Genomic DNA, 25,108 nt, shown 5'->3' with positions numbered 1-25,108 from the left:
CTGAGGCTATTGCAAGTGCGTTCCTCGGGATTGATGATGTTCGGAAGACATCAATGAATGGCAATCACAAACTGGTTGAAATTCCAGTGAGAAGACGTAACAGCTGTTACCACAAACTCTCCAAAGCTGGTGGGCAAAAGCATGCTATCAAACATAGCAAGCAGGTGTCACTGAAATGCCAAATTTGTCCTCAGAGTTTCATGTGCATGGACTGTTTTTGCGCATAAGTTTTTTTATTCTGATAATTAAAGCACTTATATAACAGGTAGTTGGAGTCTTATTTTCCAGTAATAATCTCTTCCTCAGATATATGAGTTGCATCGAATTTTACCACACCCCATTTATTACGTTAAAACTGATGTTTTAAAATAACACGGAGAAATGGCCAAAATGAAACATTTACCAAATGCTGCCAGTGGTCAAACTGTTAACCACTGCTCCAGATAAGACTTATGGTGGTGGAAGCCACATGCTCATCAAATAGAAGCATTATATAGAAATATTATACAAGCCCATGGAGTCCAGATAACAGACCCGTCACTCCAGTTATGCAGTAATTTGGAAAGTATGGTAGTCAAAATACAACTCCAGTCCATCCTCAGGTTAACAGCAGTGTCAGTTGAAGTTCACTTCATAGAGGAAGAATCAGATAACAGCAGCTAGTGAAGGAAAAGCTGAGGGTGAGCAAGCTACCAGATGATATTATATTGGCCAACTACAGAATTTTAGGTCCCAGCCTCTGATATCAGCAGCTTCCCCAACGGAGGTGCCCTCTCAGGTTGTGGGCAATGCTATGCATATTGATATATCCATATCTTCCCTAAACACATACAGTGAGGTTACTAAAGTGACTTCAGCAGCAGTCAATTCCATGAAAAAAAAAAGAAAAGACGTTAGACCATTAAGTTAAGATCCCCATACTCTGAGATGTATTACCTTTTAGTGTCACTGCCATCAGCAGTAGATGAAACATTCTTAGGGTTTATGGTACTTGACAACTGCTCATCGTTCAGGAATCCTGAGTGAACAAGCCCATACCCAGCCAACAGTGGATAAGATACCTTAGATGTAACTACCTTGTAAACTGCACAGTAGTTGCAACACAGCTGGTAGATGACATAGCTGCCTCCACACGTAATAGTAAGGAATTGTCTGTGTAGTGCTTCAGTAGGAAGTGTTCGATGGGTGTACAGGACAGAGCTTGCATTTACAAGAGACTGACTCATAGGGTCCAAGACTGAGAATATAAGTGGTGTATGGATGAACTATGACATGCTTAGGGATCGATGATGTAATAACCATTTGAAGAGGAAGGCAAGGTTTTGGGCAGGGTCTTTCAAATGAACATGTGTTAAGTGGTAAAAGAAATGGTTGATGTCCCAGTGAAGGATGTAGATGTTTCACTAGGCCTTTGATTGATACATAGAGTACTCACTCATGGGAGGCAAGCAATAGCAACAGATTTGCTGGAGATATGAGTATAAATGACCAATGAAGAAATGCTTCTATTGGAATACAAAAGGTGAGTAAGCTGCTAATTAAAATACTCTGAACAAAAAGTGGATCATTCTACCTTCCTGATAACCTCTAAAAAATTTTCCCATAAATTTTGGCATATGAACATATTCAAGTTCCTTTTAACATGGAAGTCACCTCTCACTCCCACAGGCTCACTCACACCCCCTGGCCCATCGCTGTAAGCTGCTCATACCAATCCATTCCCACTTGCCCATTCTCACTTACTCATTTGGCCCAGCTCATTGCCATTGTCTCTTTGTGTCTCTCTAACTGTCATTGTCTCCTGTCTCATAGCCACAGTCTCCTTCATTCCGTCCTACTACTACTGTCCCCTCTCACTGTCACTGTCTCTCTTTTGCTATCTCTCTCTCATTCTTTCCTTCCCACTGTTGCTGTCTCTTCTTGCTGTCACTGTCTCTCTCTTCCTCCTTGGCATTCTCATAGATCCTCTCTGTCATTATCACTGGCTATCACTCATTCCCACTTTCTCCATCTCTATTCCTCTCTCACTGGCACTGTCTCCATCACTCTTTTTCCCAGCACTGTCCTGTCATTGTCAACTAAGTTCCACTACCACAGTGTCCCTGTCTTTCTCTCACTCTGCCATTGTCTCCTTTGTTTTTTCTGTACCACAACCACTGCCTACTATCTTCCAGTACTTATTACTTTTCCTACTCTTTCCCACTGCCTCATTCCATTTTATGGAGTATTTCTCACACTTCTGGATAAATGCCTCGTGAATGTGCTAATAAGAACTGAGCAATTTCTGTGGTTATTTATTATTTGGATTTTGTGTCATACCTGATTTTTCATATAGAACTAGGGTAAAATTTGAATCTCTGTATCTCAATAACAGACAAATATATTAAGAAAATCTTCAATATTATTTGAGATCTGAATCTTAGGAATATATCATAAAAATCTCAGCCATTTTCTGTGCATGGTCCTCTTGGTATACACAACTTAGTTTTGGTACAAAAAATGGTGAAAAAGCACATTTTTGGGATTTTATATGGAATTGCCTGTGAACTAATGGTGTCTCCATAAGTCCATTATGCTCACTGTTGACATCACATGAAAAAAGAACAAACCAATTTTCTTCAGCATTTTGGGACATATTGCACACCATAGCATATGCAGTTGCATGCATAGCAGTAAAAGAGATTTATTTAATAAATAATAAAGAGATGTATTTATGAATTAACTGAACATAATATTGTCTTTCTGTAAAGACACTGGCAAGGTTATCACAATATTTGTACTGACATTGCTGAATTGGGTGCAAGTGGTGCCCATGCTGTAAAACAAAATCTTTCGGAAATGGAGTTGTGAAGGTGAAGACCACATTGAAGTTAATTAGTTTTAGTTTCCATGGATCATTTGTACAATTAATCATAATGATGTTGAATGAGTCATTTTACATTCACATTACACATTCATATTTAAGTAAGACAGCATGCCGACCTTCCTTTTAAATGCAGATATGATTTAGTAATTTGTACCCATCATATTGTACAATCTACAAAAATATAAATTCTGCTGTGGAATAGGAGTTGTCGAGGAGACACTTTTCCAGTTGTTTTAAAACTTACCTTTGCTGCTTGTCAGACAATCTATATCATTGGGGGAAAGTGATAAATATTGGTGGCAGCATTGTGAAACTTGTTTTCTGCTAAAGATGACCTTAATTTGGAACAATGACTGTCACTTTTTTCTTCTGATGTTGTAATTATAGGTGTCATTGTTTCTTTTGAACAGCAGTGGTTTATTTATGACAAAGTATATTAGGGAATAAATAGACTGTGAAGTTAAAATGCCTAACTCCTCAAACAGCTGTCTACAAAATGATCATGGGTGAGAACGACATATTACGGTACTTTTTTACACAATAAACGTATTGTTCCTAAAAAAAGATGAGTTAACTCAGAACATTTTTCTATTACTGAATGAAAATACACAAAATATATTTGCAGTTACTGGCTACTCTCTCCCAAAGATCTGCAATAATTTGAAGTGCAAATGAGACTGAACTAAGTTGTTTTAGTACTTCCAAATTTTTTTACTAATTTCTCACCAGTATAGGCACCTAAAAGTTATGAAGTTTCCACCATAGTTATTATTACTATTGGTGTAGTATCTATAGATGTACAGAACTGTATTTGTTGTGTCTTTTAAAAATTGACATGATGCCATTTATAGAAAACCAGTCAGGAAAACTATACACATAAAAAAAAGTTTTGCATCACCTCAGTTCCAAGAGTTCAAGACCAATACAGAAAATTGGAATAGAGATCAACATAAACATCATTTACACCCTTTTTATTGCTAATGAAAATCACACTTTGCATGTTGTACCACCATACAGCGAGAACTTCAGAGGTGGTCAAGATTGCTGTACACACCTGTACCTCTAATAACCAGTAGCAAGTCCACTTGCATTGATGCATGCCTGTATTCGTCGTGGCATACTATCCACAAGTTCATCAAGGCACTGTTGGTCCAGATTGTCCCACTCCTCAATGGAGATCTGGCGTAGATCCCTCAGAGTGTTTGGTGGGTTACATCATCCATAAACAGCCCTTTCCAATCAATCCCAGGAATGTTCGAGTGGGTTCATGTCTGGAGAACATGCTAGCCACTTCAGTCAAGCAATGTCATTATCCTGAAGGAAGTCATTCACAAGATGGGGGTGTGAATTGTCATCCATCAAGATGAATGCCTCACCAATATGCTGCTGATATGGTTGCAGTATCGGTCAGAGGATGGCATTCACATACCGTACAACTGTTTTGGTGCCTTCCACGACTACCAGCAGCATATGTCAGCACCACATAATGCCAGCCCAAAACATCAGGGAACCTCCACCTTGCTGCACTTGCTGGACAGTGTGTCTAAGGCATTCAGCCTGTTCGGGTTGCCTCCAAACACGTCTCAAACGATTGTCTGGTTGAAGGCATATGCAATACTCATTGGTGAAGAGAACGTGATGACAGTCCTGAGCGGTCCATTCGGCATGTTGCTGGGCCCATCTGTATCATGCTGCATGGTGTTTATGGATGACGTAACCCACCAAACCCTCTGAGGGATCTACGCCAGATCGCCGTTGAGGAGTGGGACAATCTGGACCAACAGTGCCTTGATGAACTTGTGGATAGTATGCCATGACGAATACAGGCATGCATCAACGTCTGTCTGAAGTGTGCACATCATGCAGCCTATTGCGCACAGTTTGAGTCATAACATGACGTCTTGTACCTGCACGAAAAGCATTATTCAACATGGTGGCGTTTCTGTCAGAGTTCGTTCTGAGCCATAATCTGTAGGTAGTGGTCGTCCACTGCAGTAGTAGCCCTTGAGGGGCCTGAGTGAGGCATGTCATTGGAAGTTCCTGTCTCTCTGTAGCTCCTCCATTTCCGAATAACATCACTTTGGTTCATTCCGAGACGCTTGGACACTTCTCTTGTTGAGAGCTTTTCCTAGCACAAAGTAACAATGGAACTGTGATATTGACTGTCTAGGCATGGTTGAACTACAGACAACACAAGCCTTGTACCTCCTTTCTGGTGGAATGACTGGAACTGATTGGCTGTTGGATCCCCTCTGACTAATAGGCGCTGCACATGCATGATTGTTTACATATTTCGGTGGTTTTAGTGACATCTCTGAAGAGTCAAAGGGACTGTGTCTGTGATACAATATCCACAGTCAACGTCTGTCTTCAGGAGCTCTGGGAACTGGGGTAAAGCAAAACATTTTTTTGATGTGTGTATTAAAAACATTGCTTACCGTTTCTTCTGTTGCTATGTGTATTTTGGGACTGATTGCAATACTAGTGTCATAAGCAGAAAGAACTAACTCTGCTTGTTGTATATTAAATGGAAAGTCACTTACATTAATGAGAAACAATAATGGCTCTAAGATTGAACCTTGTGGACCCCCATAATCATTTTCTTCTCAGTCAGAAAATCTCCCCTGTTCACATTGGTTGAATTATTAAGTAAAACTTTGAACTTCTTTTTGTTGAATATGCCATTATACATAGGCTCACTATCCCATCAAATCCATGCTGTGGTTTACTGAAGATATTATGATTGCACAGGTGAAACATTGTTCCACAATATGTATCATTCTCAAAAATTTCAGAAAATGGTGTCATGTGGTGAAATGTGTAAGCAGTTTTGACATCCCATCTATCACCTTTCTGATAATAGGTTTTAAGAATCTCTAAGTTAGTGATGCATTACATATTTTAGAAAAGACAGCAAGTATTGTATGGGAACAAGTCTTTAATACTCTGTTGAAAACGCCATAAAATCCAGATGGGGTTTTATTTTTGATAGAACGTATGATTTTCTTAATTTCAGAAGAAGTAAGTGAGACTTTTGTATATTGACATACTTTTTCAACATACTGCTATATGATTATTAAACATATCTACTATCTGTGACTAATCATTTATTGCCCTTCCCTTTAAATGAGTAATGATGTTACCCTGTTCTGTGCACCTGTCGTCCCATCTTTCGTTTCACTACACTTTGCATAGATTTAGTATGTTATCAATATTACTGACTTCTGAAATAATGGACTTGATTTTTTTTTCATACGTTTTCTCAGCAATTCTGAATAGTTTTTGCAGTTCACTCCTACTGTAGGATCTTTACTTATTGTTGTCAATAGGTGTGTTTCCCTCTTCCTTTCACTAAATACTTTAATTCAGCTAGTTATACATGAATTTTTACATTGCTGTTTAATGTCTTTTCTGATTAGCTTATGTGGAAAACTATTTTCAAGTAATAATATGAATTTACCATGGGATAAACTAAATTGTGCAGGAGTCAGTTTAATAATGAATAAAAAAAAAATAGGAGTGCGGGTAAGCTACTACAAACAGCGTAGTGAACGCCTTACTGTGGCCAAGATAGACACAAAGCCCACGCCTACTACAGTAGTACAAGTTTATATGCCAACTAGCTCTGCAGATGACGAAGAAATTGAAGAAATGTATGATGAAATAAAAGAAATTATTCAGATAGTGAAGGGAGATGAAAACTTAATAGTCATGGGTTACCGGAATTCGGTAGTAGGAAAAGGGAGAGAAGGAAACGTAGTAGGTGAATATGGATTGGGGCTAAGAAATGAAAGAGGAAGCCGCCTGGTAGAATTTTGCACAGAGCACAACTTAATCATAGCCAACACTTGGTTCAAGAATCATAAAAGAAGGTTGTATACATGGAAGAAGCCTGGAGATACTGACAGGTTTCAGATAGATTATATAATGGTAAGACAGAGATTTAGGAACCAGGTTTTAAATTGTAAGCCATTTCCAGGGGAAGATGTGAAAAGGTGAATATTTTAGTGGGCCACTTGGCAACAGAATCAGGGATTGATTACACTATTATAATAACATACGTTGAGCATTAAATACCTGAATAAGAGCAGCATATTGATATATATTTGAGATCGTTCGGAAGAAACATTATCATTTCTGTGCATTTTTATAGTCGCGATGTAGAACATACCCGGATCAACACTAAGGGACCAGAAGATTTATAGACTTTAAAAGAAATGCAACACTACACAAAAAAAGTTGGTTCAGAAATAATAGGAAAGCGATAATGTTCCTTCTGCCTCATGCTGCGTTCGGCCCATCAGCGTGATCGTAATTTCTGATGATGAAGTAACACAAAATAATTATCATTCAGGTAAATAAGGAGATGGAATCATCAAGGTTAATTTACGAAAATAAGCACACTTATCTTTAACACACGTTTTTTTTAATGCTACGTACCTTTTCATATTAAATTACAATAGATGACCATAGTGGTTAAATACTTTATACATAACAGTCAAAATGTCCTCTTGATGCTGTCTGTTCGTAATCAGTTACCAGAAACTACATGTTTTCTGATTAAAAAAAATAACATTTAGCATTTTCACTGAATATTTTCACATAGCATATAAAATAAAGTTGCGGAACGCAGCAAGTCCACGTCCGCCTCTCATGGAATACAAACAGTAAAAGGTGAGGCGCCAAAAGCCTCATTTGTCTTGAAACAACAGAATTCTTTTTTACATCATTAATCGATACATGTACATAGAGATTTACTGGCACCACGCAAGAACGGCAAAGATAAAGAATTATAAATTCTGTCGCTGCTATGTGATGGTTCATTTCTATTAGTTTACAATTGCTTGATAACTTTAGGCCATCAGGCGTTTCCTATCGAGCGTATATTAATGTTTGTGAGGCGAAAATTACTAATATTACAAACTGTAGATTAAAACTGAAGAAATTGCAAAAAGGTGGGAATTTAAGGAGATGGGACCTGAATCAACTGACTAAACCAGAGGTTGTACAGAGTTTCAGGGAGAGCATAAGAGAACAATTGACAGGAATGGGGGAAAGAAATACAGTAGAAGAAGAGTGGGTAGCTTTGAAAGATGAAGTAGTGAAGGCAGCAGAGGATCAAGTAGGTAAAAAGACGAGGGCTAATAGAAATCCTTGGGTAACAGAGGAAATATTGAATTTAATAGATGAAAGGAGAAAATATAAAAATGCAGTAAACGAAGCAAGCAAAAAGGAGTAAAAACGTCTCAAAAACGAGATCGACAGGAAGTGCAAAATGGCTAAGCAGGGATGGCTAGAGGACAAATGTAAGGATTTAGGGGCTTATTTCACTAGGGGTAAGATAGATACTGCCTACAGGAAAATTAAAGAGACCTTTGGAGAAAAGAGAACCACTTGTATGAATATCAAGAGCTCAGATGGAAACACAGTTCTAAGCAAAGAAGGGAAAGCAGAAAGGTGGAAGGAGTATATAGTGTGTCTATACAAGGACGATATACTTGAGGACAATATTATGGAAATGGAAGAGGATGTAGATGAAGATGAAATGGGAGATACGATACTGCGTGAAGAGTTTGATAGAGCACTGAAAGACCTAAGTCGAAACAAGGCCCCAGGAGTAGACAACATTCCATTAGAACTGCTGACAGCCTTGGGAGAGCCAAGCCTAACAATACTCTACCATCTGGTGAGCAAGATGTATGAGACAGGCGAAATACCCTCAGACTTCAAGGAGAATATAATAATTCCAGTCCCAAAGAAAGCAGGTACTGACAGATGTGAAAATTACCAAACAATCAGTTTAATAAGTCACGGATGCAAAATACTAACGCGAATTCTTTACAGATGAATGGAAACACTGGTAGAAGCTGACCTCGGGGAAGATCAGTTTGGATTCCGTAGAAATATTGGAACACATGAGGCAATACTGACCCTACGACTTATCTTAGAAGCTAGATTAAGGAAAGGCAAACCTACGTTTCTAGCATTTGTAGACTTAGAGAAAGCTTTTGACAATGTTGACTGGAATAGTCTCTTTGAAATTCTGAAGGTGGCAGGGGTAAAATACAGGGAGCGAAGGGCTATTTACAATTTGTACGGAAACCAGATGGCAGTTATAAGAGTCGATGGACATGAAGGGGAAGCAGTGGGTGGGAAAGGAGTGAGACAGGGTTGTAGCCTCTCCCCGATGTTATTCAATCTGTATATCGAGCAAGCAGTGAAGGAAACAAAAGAAAAATTCAGAGTAAGTATTAAAATCCATGGAGAAGAAATAAAAACTTTGAGGTTCACTGATGACATTGTAATTCTGTCAGAGACAGCAAAGGACTTAGAAGAGCAGTGGAACGGAATGGATGGTGTCTTGAAAGGAGGATATAAGATGAACATGAACAAAACCAAAATGAGGATAATGGAATGTAGTCGAATTAAGTCGGGTGATGCTGAGGGAATTAGTTTAGGAAATGATACACTTAAAGTAGTAAAGGAGTTTTGCTATTTGGGGAGCAAAATAACTGATGATGGTTAAAGTAGAGAGGATATAAAATGTAGATTGGCAATGGCAAGGAAAGTATTTCTGAAGAAGAGATGTTTGTTAACTTTGAGTATAGATTTAAGTGTCAGGAAGTCGTTTCTGAAAGTATTTGTATGGAGTGTAGCCATGTATGGAAGTGAAACGTGGATGATAACTAGTTTGGACAAGAAGAGAATAGAAGCTTTCGAAACGTGGTGCTACAGAAGAATACTGAAGATTAGATGGGTAGACCACATAACTAATGAAGAAGTATTGAATAGGATTGGGGAGAAGACAAGTTTGTGGCACAACTTGACCAGAAGAAGGGATTGGTTGGTAGGACATGTTCTGAGGCATCAAGGGATCACCAATTTAGTACTGGAGGGCAGTGTGGAGGGTAAAAATCGTAGAGGGAGACCAAGAGATGAATACACTCAGCAGATACAGAAAGATGTAGGTTGCAGTAGTTACTGGGAGATGAAGTTTGCACAGGATAGAGTAGCATGGAGAGCTGCATCAAACCAGTCTCAGGACTGAAGACCACAACAACAACAACAACAACAAACTAAATTGTATGTCAGCATTCGGTTAATTATAAATTTGATCCCATGTCGCCTGTTGTAACTGTACTTAAAAATATTAGCCCTGGAGTCTTTAATTATTCTAAATGAAGAGCATCTATTCTGTAAAACACTATATTATTTATCCTATCCAATTGTTCACCATGATCAGAGGACAAATATGTTGCTGGGTATACAGTTATTATCTTACTTTGATCTTCATCTAAGAAAAAAATTATTGGTTATGGTCATACTGACTTTATCCACCTATGTTGGAAAGTTAATTACTGAGAACTAATTTTAGGATCAGATTAAGGTTTCCAAAGGCAGATAGCATAGCAAGAAATCCAAACTCCTCACAAACAGTTCAAAGTATCCCAATGGGGATCTACACAGGGAAGGCACATTAATGTGTCCACCACCTATGGTCGATGTCATTGTGCAATAAGCATTTACAGATGGCAGGTGGTAGTGCTAGCAGGCTAGGGTATATATGAATCATGTTTGGGGGACATGGCAAGCAGTGCAGTCATCATAATAATGTGGGAATGGAGCAGTTTATCTGATGTCCAGTAAGTTATTATCATTGGTTTGTGGACCAAGGGTGGAATCAATTCTGAAAGGTTAAGTTTAAAAAGTGTTCTCATGCCACCATGGTTCCAGTATACCAAGTGTGGCAAAATGGCACTATCCAAAACTGAGGCCATGGCATCTAGGATTCACCAAAGACCACAGGTATATGGGTGAAAAAAAAAAGGCTGCAGCGATATGCATGGGCAATCAGACATACAACAGTTGAGCTACTGATCATCCAGATGAACCAAGGGGCTATCAACAGTGTCCACTCAATGACCATTCAGTAAACATTGCTGCATGTGGGCATCAGCAGCAGGCACCTGGTTCATGCAGCCATACTGACTTCAGTTCATCAGTGAGAAAGTCTGGAATTTGCGTACCAATACCACAGCTGGATGTCCCGTGACTGGTGACAAGTGGCCTGTTCAGATGAAGTATGTTTTATATTCCATTGGACAGGTGACATTTGACATGTGTAGCCCTGCAAGAATTGTTGGAAGGATCCATGTTGGAGAAGGTAACATTATGGTCTGGGGAATGTTTTATGTGGCATTCTCTGGGTGATCTCATCATTCTGGAGGGTACAATGATGTAACACAAGTATGCATCTATCCTTGGGGACCATGTCTACTCCTGCATGCACTTTGTTTTCCTTCACATGATGATATCTACCAGCAGAACAATGCAAACATGTCACACATGGCCACCAAACATTAACATTTTCTCTGGATCCTCTGTTACCTGGCTAAGGCTAGCACTTGGCTTCACAATAGTAGTGGCCTGGTACCCCGTCCCTTTAGCATCTGGCCTACACACCTGCAATGCCTTTTACATAGCAGCAAGATGGTTTTCCTACTAATTTCTTTTGTTAATGATCTAGGGAATGGTCCACTAGAACATGTCAAAACCCCTCCTGAAATTTGTTATACAGGGAGAGTATGCAGCAAAAAAAGTCAGAATTTAGCTGTTAAGACACACACTTTTTTTTTTTTTTTTTGGAAATCGGCAGATTCGTAGCTCATGTGGTGGGTGGAGAAATATGCACACATACTGTAGATGTAGCAGATAGTGCATGCCCAACATGATGAGAATATAGCCTTGGTTGATGCCATATCTGTAAACAGACAACATGGCACAACATGATCATAATTTGTAAAGTGAATTTCAGTTTCTATAGATGGTTTCTTTGGTAATTGTTCTCAGTTTCTATATGATTGAATTTGCAACTCATTTAATACCTTTAATAATTAGTTACTGCCTTTGTGGGTCTGCTAAGTATTAACAATGGAGACAAAACTGAATTAATTTTCTTTGTATAAGCGTGCTAATAGCATCTGTCTTTGTGCCACTTCCAGCATTTCACAGTAATGTGGAATCCAACTAATGTTTTCAACCTCACAAAGGTGAAATATGGAGAATGTGGTACTCAGTCAAAATCATCTACTTGTCCTGAAGACCTAGATGTGTATTATTTATTAGTTAATTTAGTGACTATTCATTTGAATGATGTTGCCATTTTGCTGGTAACTGTGGAAACATTACAAGAAATGGGGAATAACTTGGACGATTCTGTGAATTGTGGGTTCAGCAATGATTGTTGTACCAATTAAAGTCCATAACAAGAATAGACTAGCTTCCAAGCTCAAAGACAACATACAGTAATAGCTTTTGGTGACACAGAAAAATCTGTAATTTTTTTGGTTACTCGTGGGAGAGAGGAAACAATACAATTTAAGCAGTGTGCAAAGCCAGTTTTGCTTCATAAAATGTGAACATGAATTGTATAAATGGAAGAAAAATTTACACAAAGTAAAAAACATGAGCCAAAATAAAGCTCGCAAAAGTATGAAAGAAAGACTATTAGAAAAATGTAGAACTGCATGTGATAATCAGTACACTGTTACTGATGAAGATCTGTGAGACTGGGCACTTTGAATTGCAAGTGAGATGAATATTACTGTTTTATGGGTTTCTTTGACCTTGTTAAATAGAATCAGGAAATTATATGGGAAGGAAAGTAGCAAAATTACAAAATTTGTCTTAAGTAAATGTGTAGAGGAGATTTGATTAATAGGTAACACTATAGAGAAATTCATAGCTAATATGATAGCTTCTTGCTATTCTCTAAAATCTTTGTATAAAGCCAATCAGAGAGAGAGAGAGTCACTTGTACAATTGATGAATGCTATGACACATTTGTGTACAAAAGTGCCAGTGGTAAGTGCCAATGGAATACTGATTTCACTGCTTCATATCTGTCCTCAATAACCTCAAGGCAAATTAGAACCACAATTAGAAAATAAAGGACTGTTTACTCCCAAAAATCTTGGAATCAGCTCAGCAAAAGCTGGAAAAAGGGGGAAATAATTTTCAATGTTACATCAAAACCTCTTCTTTCCATCTGCAGAAAATAATTCATTGCTTTTGTTAGATTCTTTGGCTGGACATAATGACACCTCTGTCTTCAGGACGACAATGAAAAAACAGTTAATATAGTTGTGATTCCACCCAGAACTAATGGTGTGATTCAGCCTCTCGATAAAAATATATTTGAACAATATAAAGCAGTTTTCAGAAAATTGTCAGCCAGTATAATTTCTGATAGCTCTTTGTCAGCAGAATGTTACTGTTAAATTTCAGTCATTTCAACATTGTCTGTTTGCATCACCACATTTTACAAATTTTATCAAGTATGGTAGGTACACAGTACAGTATGCAGAACAATGCCCATGACCTTTTCTTATTCCTTTCCAAAATGAAACTAAAAATGACTGGGAAGAGTCTGAATGCAGTAATTTATCTTTTATCAGGGGTGTGGGAGTATAAGCAAAATGTTTGTTTTCATCATCCAGTGGACACTTAGCATTTTTGTGATGACTACAAAGAACTGTTTCATTGTCAGTAAAATTATTATAAGAACTGTGCTACAGGAACAGTTATAAAATCTTTAATGTCAACAAATTAGTACTGACTGATGGAAGTCGTCTGTAATGTATCATCATACACTGCCTTCATTTTATTTCGTCTGCCAGTTACTTGTTTAACAGTTTAGCTGTTGATATGAACTGCAAAATTAATGATTTGAGACATTTTTGGTATGGTTTAAGTGCTAAAAATTCACATGTGTGCATTGTGAACTTCGTGCTGTGCAGTGCTATGTTCTTTTGCCATAGTTGCATCTGCTTATTTGCCAACTCGCATGTTAGGAAAACTGCTGCTATATGTGGTTCTTCATGCAACAAAATGGAGTAACTGTAACATTTCTTTAAAAAAAGTGCACCTTAGCAGCTGAAATTTTGATGGTGCATATCTTTTGATGTATTCTTCCTTTGTGAAACATTTTTGGGTAGGTTTTGACATGTCAGATTGGACCATTACCTCATTAGTTTCTTTGCTAGAAGTCTGCTGCACCATACTGTGACCCATAACTGGATGAGGCTCTTCCCCTCCTACTTCAGGTAACAACTCATACTTACTGAATACTGTAAGTGAATATGTAATTGAAGAAGTTGAAGAACTGTTCCCCTTATGCCCATAACTTGTTACCTTTAACAGCGGCCATCATCCTCCATTTAACCTGTCTAGTTAAAATTTCATGTAAACTGATTTAGCCTAACGGGCACAAATCTTTGCTTCTTGTTCAGACATTATCTTATGTTTTATGCAGAACCTACAATTCCATGGGATAGCCTTGTTGACATACCCCTTGAGATCCCCACTGAAATCTCCCCAATGGAACTTCTCATTTTTTGCTTTCTTCTTCTTCTTCTTCCTCCTCTTCCTTGCCTGTTCCTGTATTCTCCACAAAGCTGGTGCTGTTATACAGATTTTTGCAATGTTAGTGACAGATGATGACTGAATGCCCTTCCTGACACCACTACTCTCCCAGAGGTGGAATCTGTGTACTTAATCATTCTGCCTCTAGAGTAAATCTCACGTGCAAGTGTCAGAATATTCTCTAAATATTAGCACAGTGTGTGTCTGAGGTGAGACATGAGTACCAGGCTAGTATCCATGTAGTTGGACATGGGAAACCACCTATAAACCACATCCAGGCTGGCTAGCTCACCAGCCCTCATTGTTAATCCATGAGACATATTCAGTTTGGGGCACACTCATATCTCTAAATTCTGTAAGTGGCACCTTAATTCACTCAACTACCTGGACGAGTCACAATGGAACTCAAATCACAATCTTCATATACCGTACCACTCACTGTATGACTATCCTACAGCAATATTGATCCAACACCTAAAAATAGAGCTAAATAACTTAACACGAATTTTTGTTATTTATGGGTGGCAAAAATTTGGCATACAGGTTAATGTCTCAGGTGCATGATGTAACATAAAAAGGCAGTTATTCCCATTTAATGCATGAGCTAAGCACTCAACTAACCACATACATCTTAAGTAACTTATTCACAATAAAATGTAACTCTTAACCATCACAGATCATGGTTGTTACGTGATATTTGACAGTGTTTACTAAGAGCAAAATATGGCATACTATATGTGATGCGATTTTATGTGATAATTTAAATACAAAACCTCAGGTCAAAAAACCATCACTTGCTCATATAAATGAAATATAATGGAATGAGCTTACTTATTAAAGATATTTTAAACAATCACTTTTCCATTAGAAAATAGTGTATTCTGCATTACTATCACTAATGCAGCTTCTGAGGGGCACCTGTGCTGCCAACCAGCAGATAGCTAGTTTGAGAATGACCCGATGAAACAGATTTTCAAATGGATGTTTAGGATAATGAGAAGGAGTAGAATCTGACCCTCAGGAGTTAAGGCCATGAAGATGTCATCAATGAATTGGAAGACAGATGGGTTAAAGTATTGGGTCACTAGGAGGATTCGTTTATTTATTTATACTATTGCAAGTTCCATTAATACCAATAGCATTATAGTCATTTTGACATGGGAATAGTAACTGTTGTTTTCTATTTACAGTCTTGATTTTTAAAAATTTATGGTAATTGATACACCATGTTGCAATATAGTAAATTAATGGTAGTACTTATGAGCTAATGTTACACGATAATACATTAAAATAAATAGTGTGCATAATGCAATAAGACATCAGAATCAATATTTTCATACACAAGAATATTTTGAAAAGGATAGATTGGTGCTCACCGTAAAGATATGATGTTGAGTTGCAGACAGGCACAGTGAAAAGACAGTTATAGGGTTAGCCAAAGCCTTCTTCAGAAAAGAAAAAAATAAAACACACACACACACACACACACACACACACACACACACACACACACACACACACACACAGCTCATGCACAAATGCACACATGACTATTATCTCCCCACTTTTGGAGCTCTAAAGCATCTTACCAAGAGTAGGGCGAGCATGTGCAGTGTACTGTAGTATAGGTTGTGTGCAAATAAATATTTACAGCAAGAAATATACACTGCATGAACAGGACACAAAATCGAATACCACTGAAGATGCCTAACATAAGTAAGTGAAACATGTCTGCAAAAGATTGGAGTTTTCTTAATGGTAAAACATAATTGAAGTTAGCAATGGAGGAAAATGGATGCAATTATTAATGATGATATTGCTTGTACTGAGATAGCTTGAAAACTGATGAGACCTCATTCAACAGTTCCACCTCTAAAGCTTCAAAGAAACTGGGAATTAGAAAACTGTCAAGCAATGTGTTATTGTGCAATGCCTGTGTTTGTAGGAGGAAGAGTAATGAAGGAAATGTTTGAGATAAGAAACTGGATACTAAGTTAGTAGTTATGTGTTACGTAGTCCATATACACAATTTATTACAGACTACATCAATTTGCAGAGTATTAACATAACCAATATTTGAATATAGTTTCATGCTAACATTTGCACAGCAGAAATAAATATGTTATGTATGAGGTAAACATAGGTACAAATTTCTGAATAAAAATTCTTGTATGAAATATGAGGAGTTACCCAGAAGAATCTTTTCTTACTTACTTTCATATTAAATTTCCTTTCTTTTAGGCATTTAGTGTAATTGAGTAAGTGATCAAAGATTTTGGTAGCTGCATTATTAACCCCTATATCACCTAAATTCTATTTTAATTAAGAGAAAGAAGGTATTTTTTCTAGTATTGTAATTATAGATTCATTATTTCTTTTTGACTCTAATTTTTGTTTTGTTTAATATAGTGTGTTTTGATCTCAGTAGTTAATGACAGATTAAAGTCATATGCTTCACAGATATTTGAAACCATACCAGTGACATTGTTTATCAAAATTGGGAACATGCCTAATTCACTGACACTTTTGCAAAACCCAAACTCCGTAAAAGAAGTGTAAGTTATTCAGGATACACTTCCTTCTAATGATCTAACTTATAAGTTTATAGTTAAGCATAATTGAGTACACTTTTTTCTGAGTAATGTATTTCAGTAGGTATTTTGATATCATTAACTTTCACGAATTTTTTTGCAACTTTTATCCTTTTTTTAAAACTTTTTAAAACTAAAGTTATAATAAAGCCATCTCTCTTACATTTTCTGTAGGGTAAACTAAATGATATGAGTTGTTGGAAATGGGACACAGATTAAATCAGAAGTTGAAGAGATTCTGAAAGATAGAAGTAATTCATTGTAAATTACTAAATGATGAGAATTAAATATTGGGAGACCACATTTTAGATTAAACATCTGTTCTTACATTGTGTACAGCTTGTGAACTACTTTATTGTTTAATGAATGTTATTGCTTATTTCAGTGTTAATCTTGATTTTAATTGTGTATAATGCCATATGCAAAGAAGACACACAAAAGAAAAAAGAGGAAGATTGTGTTGGAGAAAACATCATAAAATATGATGATGAAGGTGGTGGGAAGGATTCTATGATGGAATCAGATGTGACAAATGTGCAACTGGATAGTAAAAAATCAATGGACGCATCAACAGAGACATTATCCAGTGAGTACATTTTGTTACCATTTAATTCTGGAATAGCACAGAAGATTCAAAACTCTTGATTACAACAAAGCATTTGCATAAAGGTGCATAAAAACCTGTTCTCTTGAGAGTAAAGATTATGAAGTGACAGATTGTCTGTTATTAAAGTTCCAAAATGAGGTTCTATTCCACATAAGGTAAGGTCACAACAACTAATTTGTCTGACAGTTGTAAAAGGGAATAATAAACATATGTCACTTTACTCCATTTCTTTCATTTTTTTGATGGTAGAAAATACTTTATCTCTTTTTGAGTCACAAAAAGCTAAACAAATATGATAGGTGGGTGCTAGTAACATTTCTGACTGAAGATAAGTAAATATTTACTGGATGTTAAAACTAAAACAATTTGTGCAGTTATGACAAGACAGAAATTTTTAAGTTTTTAATTTTCAGTATTTCCTAAAATCCTTTCACCAAAAATGGAGAAAAGATAGAGCAAATTCACAGGAACAAGAGGAAAGGGATATTAAGCCCTTTTTCAGGAGAGACAGTTGCAGACATCAGGTCACTGCCTTGTATTCACCAGAGTTCAGTTATTTTATGTCAGTGTCTCATGATTAAGCATACATATTACTGACCACAGTTAAAAATTGGCCTTGTTTGCTTGAGAGCTTATGTACTGACTGTCCTTACTGTGCAACATTCTTCAGAATCTGATCTTAGGCTTCGCTTCTCTCAGCTCAAGTGTCATGGAAGCAAAATCTTTCCCATTCTGTAAAAGTGAGAGCATTTCTCTCACTGTATATTTACATCTGCTGGGAAGTGTTATTTGTTGTATACTCGAGTAACAGTCAGTGCAATGGCCCGGCAGGACTGGTTCTAGTAAGCATTGACCAGTGGACATGGGATGGGATTTTCCATGACTGGCACATACAGACATGAATGAGGCAGTCAGAGAATGCACATTGTCAACTACAATAAACAAAATACGAGAAAAAGTTTGCGTTTCCAGGGATAATATGTTATAGACTTCAATCAAGATACAATAAAACCAAATATACCATAAAAATCACAATTCAGATCAGATTCTTTATTAGCCATTGACCACATGTAGCGAAATGGGCTTTACGTTGATATACAATAGCAATCTCTATATTAATTACTGTTCACATTGCATGTACAAACAATTTATCTTACATTAACCTGTTGTACGGAATTGTAATTCTGATCCTAAAACTCATTTTCTTCACTACTAGTATTCAGCAATTCTTTCAAACTGTAGAATGGATTGTTTATTAACCATGTATAAAACTTACTTTTTAAAATTATTGAAAGAAGTATTCATGACAGAATGTGGAAATTTATTAAAAACTGTTATTTCAGACAGTTCACTTTGTGAGAGTTGCCTGTTTTTGTCAGCCTGTGTCTAGGAATGTCAATATTAATCTTATTTCTAATGTCATGACAACATTTGTTCTCTCTTGTGTTAGTATCTGCTATGTTTTTTTCCATATATATCAATGATACATAGATATAAAGATTTATCACAGACATCAGTCTTCCCTTGGACCATCCTTACACATTATTCTTAGCACCTTCTTTCCCTCAGTAATACATCACTAACATGACATGAGTGACCCCATAACAAAAGCCCATAGGATATGTGAAACTGAAAAAGTCTGTAGTAAGCTTTCATGAGATATTTATTTCTCACTATATCAGATAGTATCCATAGGAGAGAGGACACCCTTCATATCTTTCTGCAGACATGATTAATAGGGGTTTGCCACTTTAGTTTAAAATCAGTATGTATTCCAAGCAGTTTTACAGATTTTGCTTCTATGTCTTTATCTTGTCCCAGCAGCATGTGTTGAGTTTTCCCTGGATGCAGAGTAGTTTATTAGATGTGAACCAATTAAGTGATTTTCTCTGGATGCAGAGTAGTTTATTAGATGTGAACCAATTTAGTGATTTCTGGCATAACTGTAACCTATCTTGATCTGTGGTGAAGGCTATGTTTTTCATAGTAGTTTCTGACTGGTATGTGAAAAATTACTTCAGATATTTTGGAAAAGATTGCAACAATAGATATTTGCCTGTTGTTCTCAGGGGTATTCTTTTCCCCTTTTTGTGTACAGGCATTGTATTAGCTTTTGAAATATTGAGCTGGTTCGAGAAAATTCCAAACTCAAGGCTTTTATTCATACTAAAAGCAAGTGGTTTGCAAATAAGGTGTATTGTCCTTTTCAATGTGTAATTGGATAGCCAATAACAGTTCATGCTTTTTGAGTTAGAAAAATTTCAAACAGCTTTTACTGTTGGTACAAGATCCCAGTGGAATTCATTTACTCTAGGAAGATGATCAGCAAGTATGTCAGTTTCTGATGTGTCTGACTGGTTAATTTTAGGTCTTAATTCATTTACTATAATAATAAAGTATCTATTGAGCTCTTCTGGCTCAAGCAGAATGTTTTAATTTGGATAGAAGTGGATTCTTGTGTTATAATATCCCAAGCACCTTTATATTTCTCAGAGCTGCTTCTGTGTAATTTCTTCTGCATAATTTTCATAGGCAAATTGTTTGGCAAGTTTAACTTCAGCTTTATAATGTTTTTTACATTTGAAGCAGGCTTTATAAAAAATGTTGTACTGCTCTGTGCAATGTTTGCAATTATTTGTACACATCTTGTACAGTGAAAGCATTTTTTCCCAGATACTAGCAAGGTCATTTAGGTTTAGAACTGTTTCTTTTCTTTTTCCTTTTTTTGTTTGGTTCAGACTGTTTCTTTTCAGTGGTGAACAAGAGTACCATAAATCAATGTATGTCTTTAAGAAATTATTACAGAGAGTTTCAGCAATTAATTTATTTGCATCATATTCATAAACAAAGTCTCAATTTGTGTTTCTAAGGCAGTCTGTGAATAACTTAAAACATTCCTCTTTCTGTCCTCTAACCCGTGGCAAGCTTGGCAATCGTTATCTGACTGAGCATGGCGGTGTGTGAGGAGTAGTGGATCATGATTTGCAAAACATTCATATGCTATGCTAACACTGTTTAGGTCTCTTGAAAAAATTAACTATCATATTGTCAAAACAGGCATTTCCACATGTTGGGCTATTGCTAGTACAAATCAATTTAATGATCTAGGCAAGTTTAAAAATGTTTTTGAGTTGACTCACTTGAGCCAGACAACTCTATGTTGAAATCACCACATACAGCTACATGAGTTTTGAGTTTTAAAATTTTTCTCAACATTTGTTAAAATTTCTCAAACAATAAATTAACATCATCATTTGGAGATCTATACAAATTGGACTATTATGATGTTCTATTCGATCAGTCTTATACAGCTAAATTTGCCACTTAATTCATTGGAGTATGATCTTATATCTATTTTTAAAAAAAATTATGTATTTTCTCACAAATTTTGCAATCTGCCCCCCACACCCCCTTTTTTCCCTATTTCTCCTCATTATAGTGTGCTGCCAGTGTGTGCTCATAGGGTATGAGAAAACTACTTGATTTTTCTGTAAGCCAATGTTATGAGACACACAATAAATCACATGTTTTTACCTTACAAAAATGTTCCAATTCTAATAATTTATTCCTATTGAAATGATCTTATTGCAGCTTTAAGCATGGTTATATGATAAATATTATGCATGGTTATATGATAAATATTAATAACATTACAATTGCTTTTAATTGTGGTTATTTTGCTGGACAATAAAAATTAACAACAATTAAATCATTGAAGCTTTCCCACCATATGACATATCAAATTAAAGCTGATAAGGTCAACACCGCTATTGACCAGAATGAGATTTTCACTCTGCAGCGAAGTGTGTGCTGATATGAAACTTCCTGGCAGATTAAAACTGTGTGCCAGGATACCTTTCTTTCAGGATTGCCAGTTCTGCAAGGTTCGCAGGAGAGCTTCTGTAAAATTTGGAAGGTAGGAGACGAGATACTGGCAGAAGTAAAGCTGTGAGGACCGGGCATGAGTCGTGCTTCGGTAGCTCAGATGGTACAGCACTTGCCCGTGAAAGGCAAAGGTCCCGAATTCGAGTCTCGGTCGGGCACACAGTTTTTATCTGCCAGGAAATTTTATGTCAGCGTACACTCTGCTGCAGAGTGAAAATCTCATTCTGGAAACATCCCCCAGGCTGTGGCTAAGCCATGTCTCCCTGTATCCTTTCTTTCAGGAGTGCTAGTTCTGCAAGGTTCACAGGAGAGCTTCTGTAAAGTTTGGAAGGTAGGAGACGAGATACTGGCAGAAGTAAAGCTGTGAGGACCGGGCATGAGTCATGCTTCGGTAGCTCAGGTGGTAGAGCACTTGCCTGCGAAAGGCAAAGGTCTCGAGTTCGAGTCTCAGTTGGGCACACAGTTTTAATCTGCCAGGAAGTTTCACCACTATTGACCTTATAAATCATTGAAGCTTCCCCGCCATATGACACATCAAATTAAAGCTGACAATGTCAACACCACTACTGACCTTATGTCAAATCCTGCATTTATATTTTAAATTACTAATGATTTTATAAAAAATTATATATGAAAATATGCTACAGCCGTAATCATCCACAAGCTACATGGGTTATGAAGACAGCTTGAGTTATGTAGGTTCTCACCTTACCATCCTAGTTAATGGCTTCATAGAATTAAGTATTAGTTATACTTTATGGGGTTAAGTAAGTAAAAGTCCATTAAGGAAAGTTATATTAAATCACTGTAGAAGTGCAAACAATAAAAAGTAAAACACAATACCTACAGGACAAAAGAATACTCTTTCTTTGAGATGGCCTCAGGCATTCTGTCATTTTGATGTAATTCTTTCATATTGTAAAACAAGGTGTAAACATGTATATGAAATATGTTGATAACTTGTGTAATAGTATATAGTTTGTGTAATTTTAGGTTGCAAAATGACTGTAATAATTGCGGATTTATTCTAATAATGTGTACATATGTGGAAATAGTCTTTGTTTTGAATGATGGCCATTCTTCGAGTAATTAACATGGATTCAGTAATGCATGGTGTCACAAAAGGTATTTAAGGGGAAGCAGCAGTGTGACAACTGTCTTTTGTTGTTGGGGGCTACATCTGTGGGTTTGCTTAGTGGTACCTACAGTGTCTAGGTGTCAAAGCAGCAGTGCTATATGAATGCTTTAAATTTGTTCCAGTTCCAATCATTGGACTTAAAATGATTTTGAAGAGTGCAGACTCATATGTCTGCTTTTCATTAGACTTGTATTACAATGAAAGTAATCAGTTATTGATAATATAATGTAAATGGGTAGAAAAAAAATCTACTCCCCAAGCGGTGGCAGGGGAACATGTACACAAAAGGATTTAACATTTACAAGCTTTCAGAGCCAGTGGCTCCTTTTTCTGGTAGAACCCTTCAACTCTTCTGCTAGAAGAAGGAGCCACTGGCTCTTAAAATTTGTACACATTGAATCCTTCTCTGTGTTCCTCTGCCACTGCTTGGTGAGTAGAGTTTTTATCTATCCATTTACATTATTTCATTAGACTTGAGTAGTTTTGCCTGATCACAGGCTCATAGTTTAATTTTCCAATGAACTTACAAAATTTAATAGTGGTTTCAGAGACTGAGTTTCAGTGCCCATAATAACCTCAACTTTATTTGTGGAACTTGAGGCAGCTGAGAACTTTAAAACTGTTTTGTGACAGTTAATATTGAGACTTACATATGATCGACTTGTTTGATTGTTTTTGCAGCTGTTTTTAGGATAATGAACTTTAGTCTTTCGTTATGATTAACAGCAAGAGACTGTACTGTCAGATGACAAGCATCTATTTTCAAATTTTGTAATTAAAAGTCTGCTCTTTAGTTAATGCATGGGCTTAAGAGTGCTGGTGTACAGTTGCCCTCTTGCATTTTTTTATTATTTTTTATTTTTTTCTAAATATGTATGTTGTTGTGATCTGTTCTGTACATCAAGTGGTGTGCTTTAATTATATGTATATGTGCAGTTCATTAAACTGTACGATTTGTTTGCACATATACGCATAGTAACACACCAAATGACACTGCACACACTAAAGTGACAATACAAATTATCACGGGGAAATTACACAGTCTTTTGTTTTTGTGGAAATATTTTTTGAAGGATTAATCCCTCCAATGTGAAACATGTAAAGAGTGGTGTGAAGCACTGCACTGTCTTGTCTGTTAACAAAATATCTCAGGCTATTTTTGCATTGCAATTTCATTGAAATTAAGTCTGCTTTAATGTCATGGGTTCACAAAGAGACATATTATTGTGTAGTGTATTGATAATTGATCATTTCAGAGTTAATTGATTTCTGTGAATTTACGTACCTGAAATAAAAGATAACCATTATGCGGCTGCCACATGAACTTAATGAAAACTGCTATTAATATTTGCAGATAAACTAAAATGACACTGAAGTTAAGTAGCATAATAAAAATTCAAACTTTGTAAGCTATTGCTGTAGCTTTGAGCCATTTAATATTGGCAATCTTCAAATAATACATTGCGGCTGTGCAAACGACCAGCAACAACCATTCGTAAGCTCACATACATTCTGAAAAATAAGTTATTAGTTTCCTATCATGTATAGATGCTAAAGAAACATAAATAAAGGTTTTAAGAGCAAATAAACAGATATATTTAACCAGAATGCAATGTAAGTACACTTACAATGTCTTTCACATCTATCCTCATCCAAATATCAAGGCCAGAGTTTTACAGATATTAATATTTTAAATATGGAACAAAGAATAATATACATAATAAATTTATATTATTTTGAAATACAATTACAATGAATGATGAAGGATTTTCTGTACATTTTTTGTAAGTCTTTCAAGATTCATAAAACTCTCAATTCATTCCACATTTGGAATTCCCTATGAATAAACGTTGTCCTCCCTAGGCAACCAGTACATCCTACATCACTGAAGTGAGCTGAGCTTTAGTTTAGTTGTGCATTGCCCCCAGCAATAGCATATTTTAAATCTTGCTGTGTACTCATATTGCTTTGAAAGCTGTGTAAGTCAGTGGTAGTAACAAGTGAAGAAAATGTGTTGAAGTAATATACTGTTCTTAAGTTTAGTTGTTATTGATAATTGAAATAAACTTTTCTCAACTTTCATTAATATTACTGAACTTGAAATGTAAATTTGGCTTTTCAAAGTTTTGTGTTACATTATTTTTCAGAGTATCCTTTAGATACTGAGCCACATGTTGCCCCATCCATTGAAGACCCTAGTTACAGCAATAGTCAAATGGCCTCAGTGGATGATCTCCACAATTTTATTCATGAAGGAAGTGGCAGTGTCGCTGGATCATTGTCATCACTGGCATCAGGTTAGTTGTTGATTATTCCAACAGTTATCCCTCTTGTTCCATTTTCCTAACTGTGTTTATGAAGTGATCTTGATATGTGAAAGAAAACGCAACCCCTTAATGATTTTATTTATTATCTAGTCAACAGAAGTAGGGAATGGCTAAGTAAAAAAAGTCAAACATTTTATTTTCATCACCATTATATTTGTTCACTAAATTAGAACAGCCATGATATTTCTGTTTGAATATGTTAGAGATTCTCATTTCATATTGCTGGAGGTACACTTGATTTATTGTCACTAAAAACTACCTGTGAAACAG

The 25,108-nt window shown here is 36.4% G+C and overlaps 1 protein-coding gene across 1 annotated transcript in view; it reads left to right on the top strand.

Annotated features, from left to right (window-relative positions):
- The window catches only part of LOC126088338 (neural-cadherin-like), a 296,369-nt gene that overhangs the window by 233,506 nt on the left and 37,755 nt on the right, over nucleotides 1-25,108 (top strand). Inside the window, exons 20-21 of the mRNA XM_049906473.1 lie at nucleotides 17,267-17,467; nucleotides 24,659-24,808. Coding sequence (XP_049762430.1) covers nucleotides 17,267-17,467; nucleotides 24,659-24,808 — 351 coding nt within the window. The remainder of the gene's footprint in view (nucleotides 1-17,266; nucleotides 17,468-24,658; nucleotides 24,809-25,108) is intronic.

Source organism: Schistocerca cancellata, chromosome 6 (genome assembly GCF_023864275.1).
Source record: "Schistocerca cancellata isolate TAMUIC-IGC-003103 chromosome 6, iqSchCanc2.1, whole genome shotgun sequence".
Lineage (NCBI taxonomy): Eukaryota > Metazoa > Arthropoda > Insecta > Orthoptera > Acrididae > Schistocerca > Schistocerca cancellata.
Note: the sequence above shows the minus strand (reverse complement) of the source record. Positions and strands in the feature narration are given on the sequence as shown.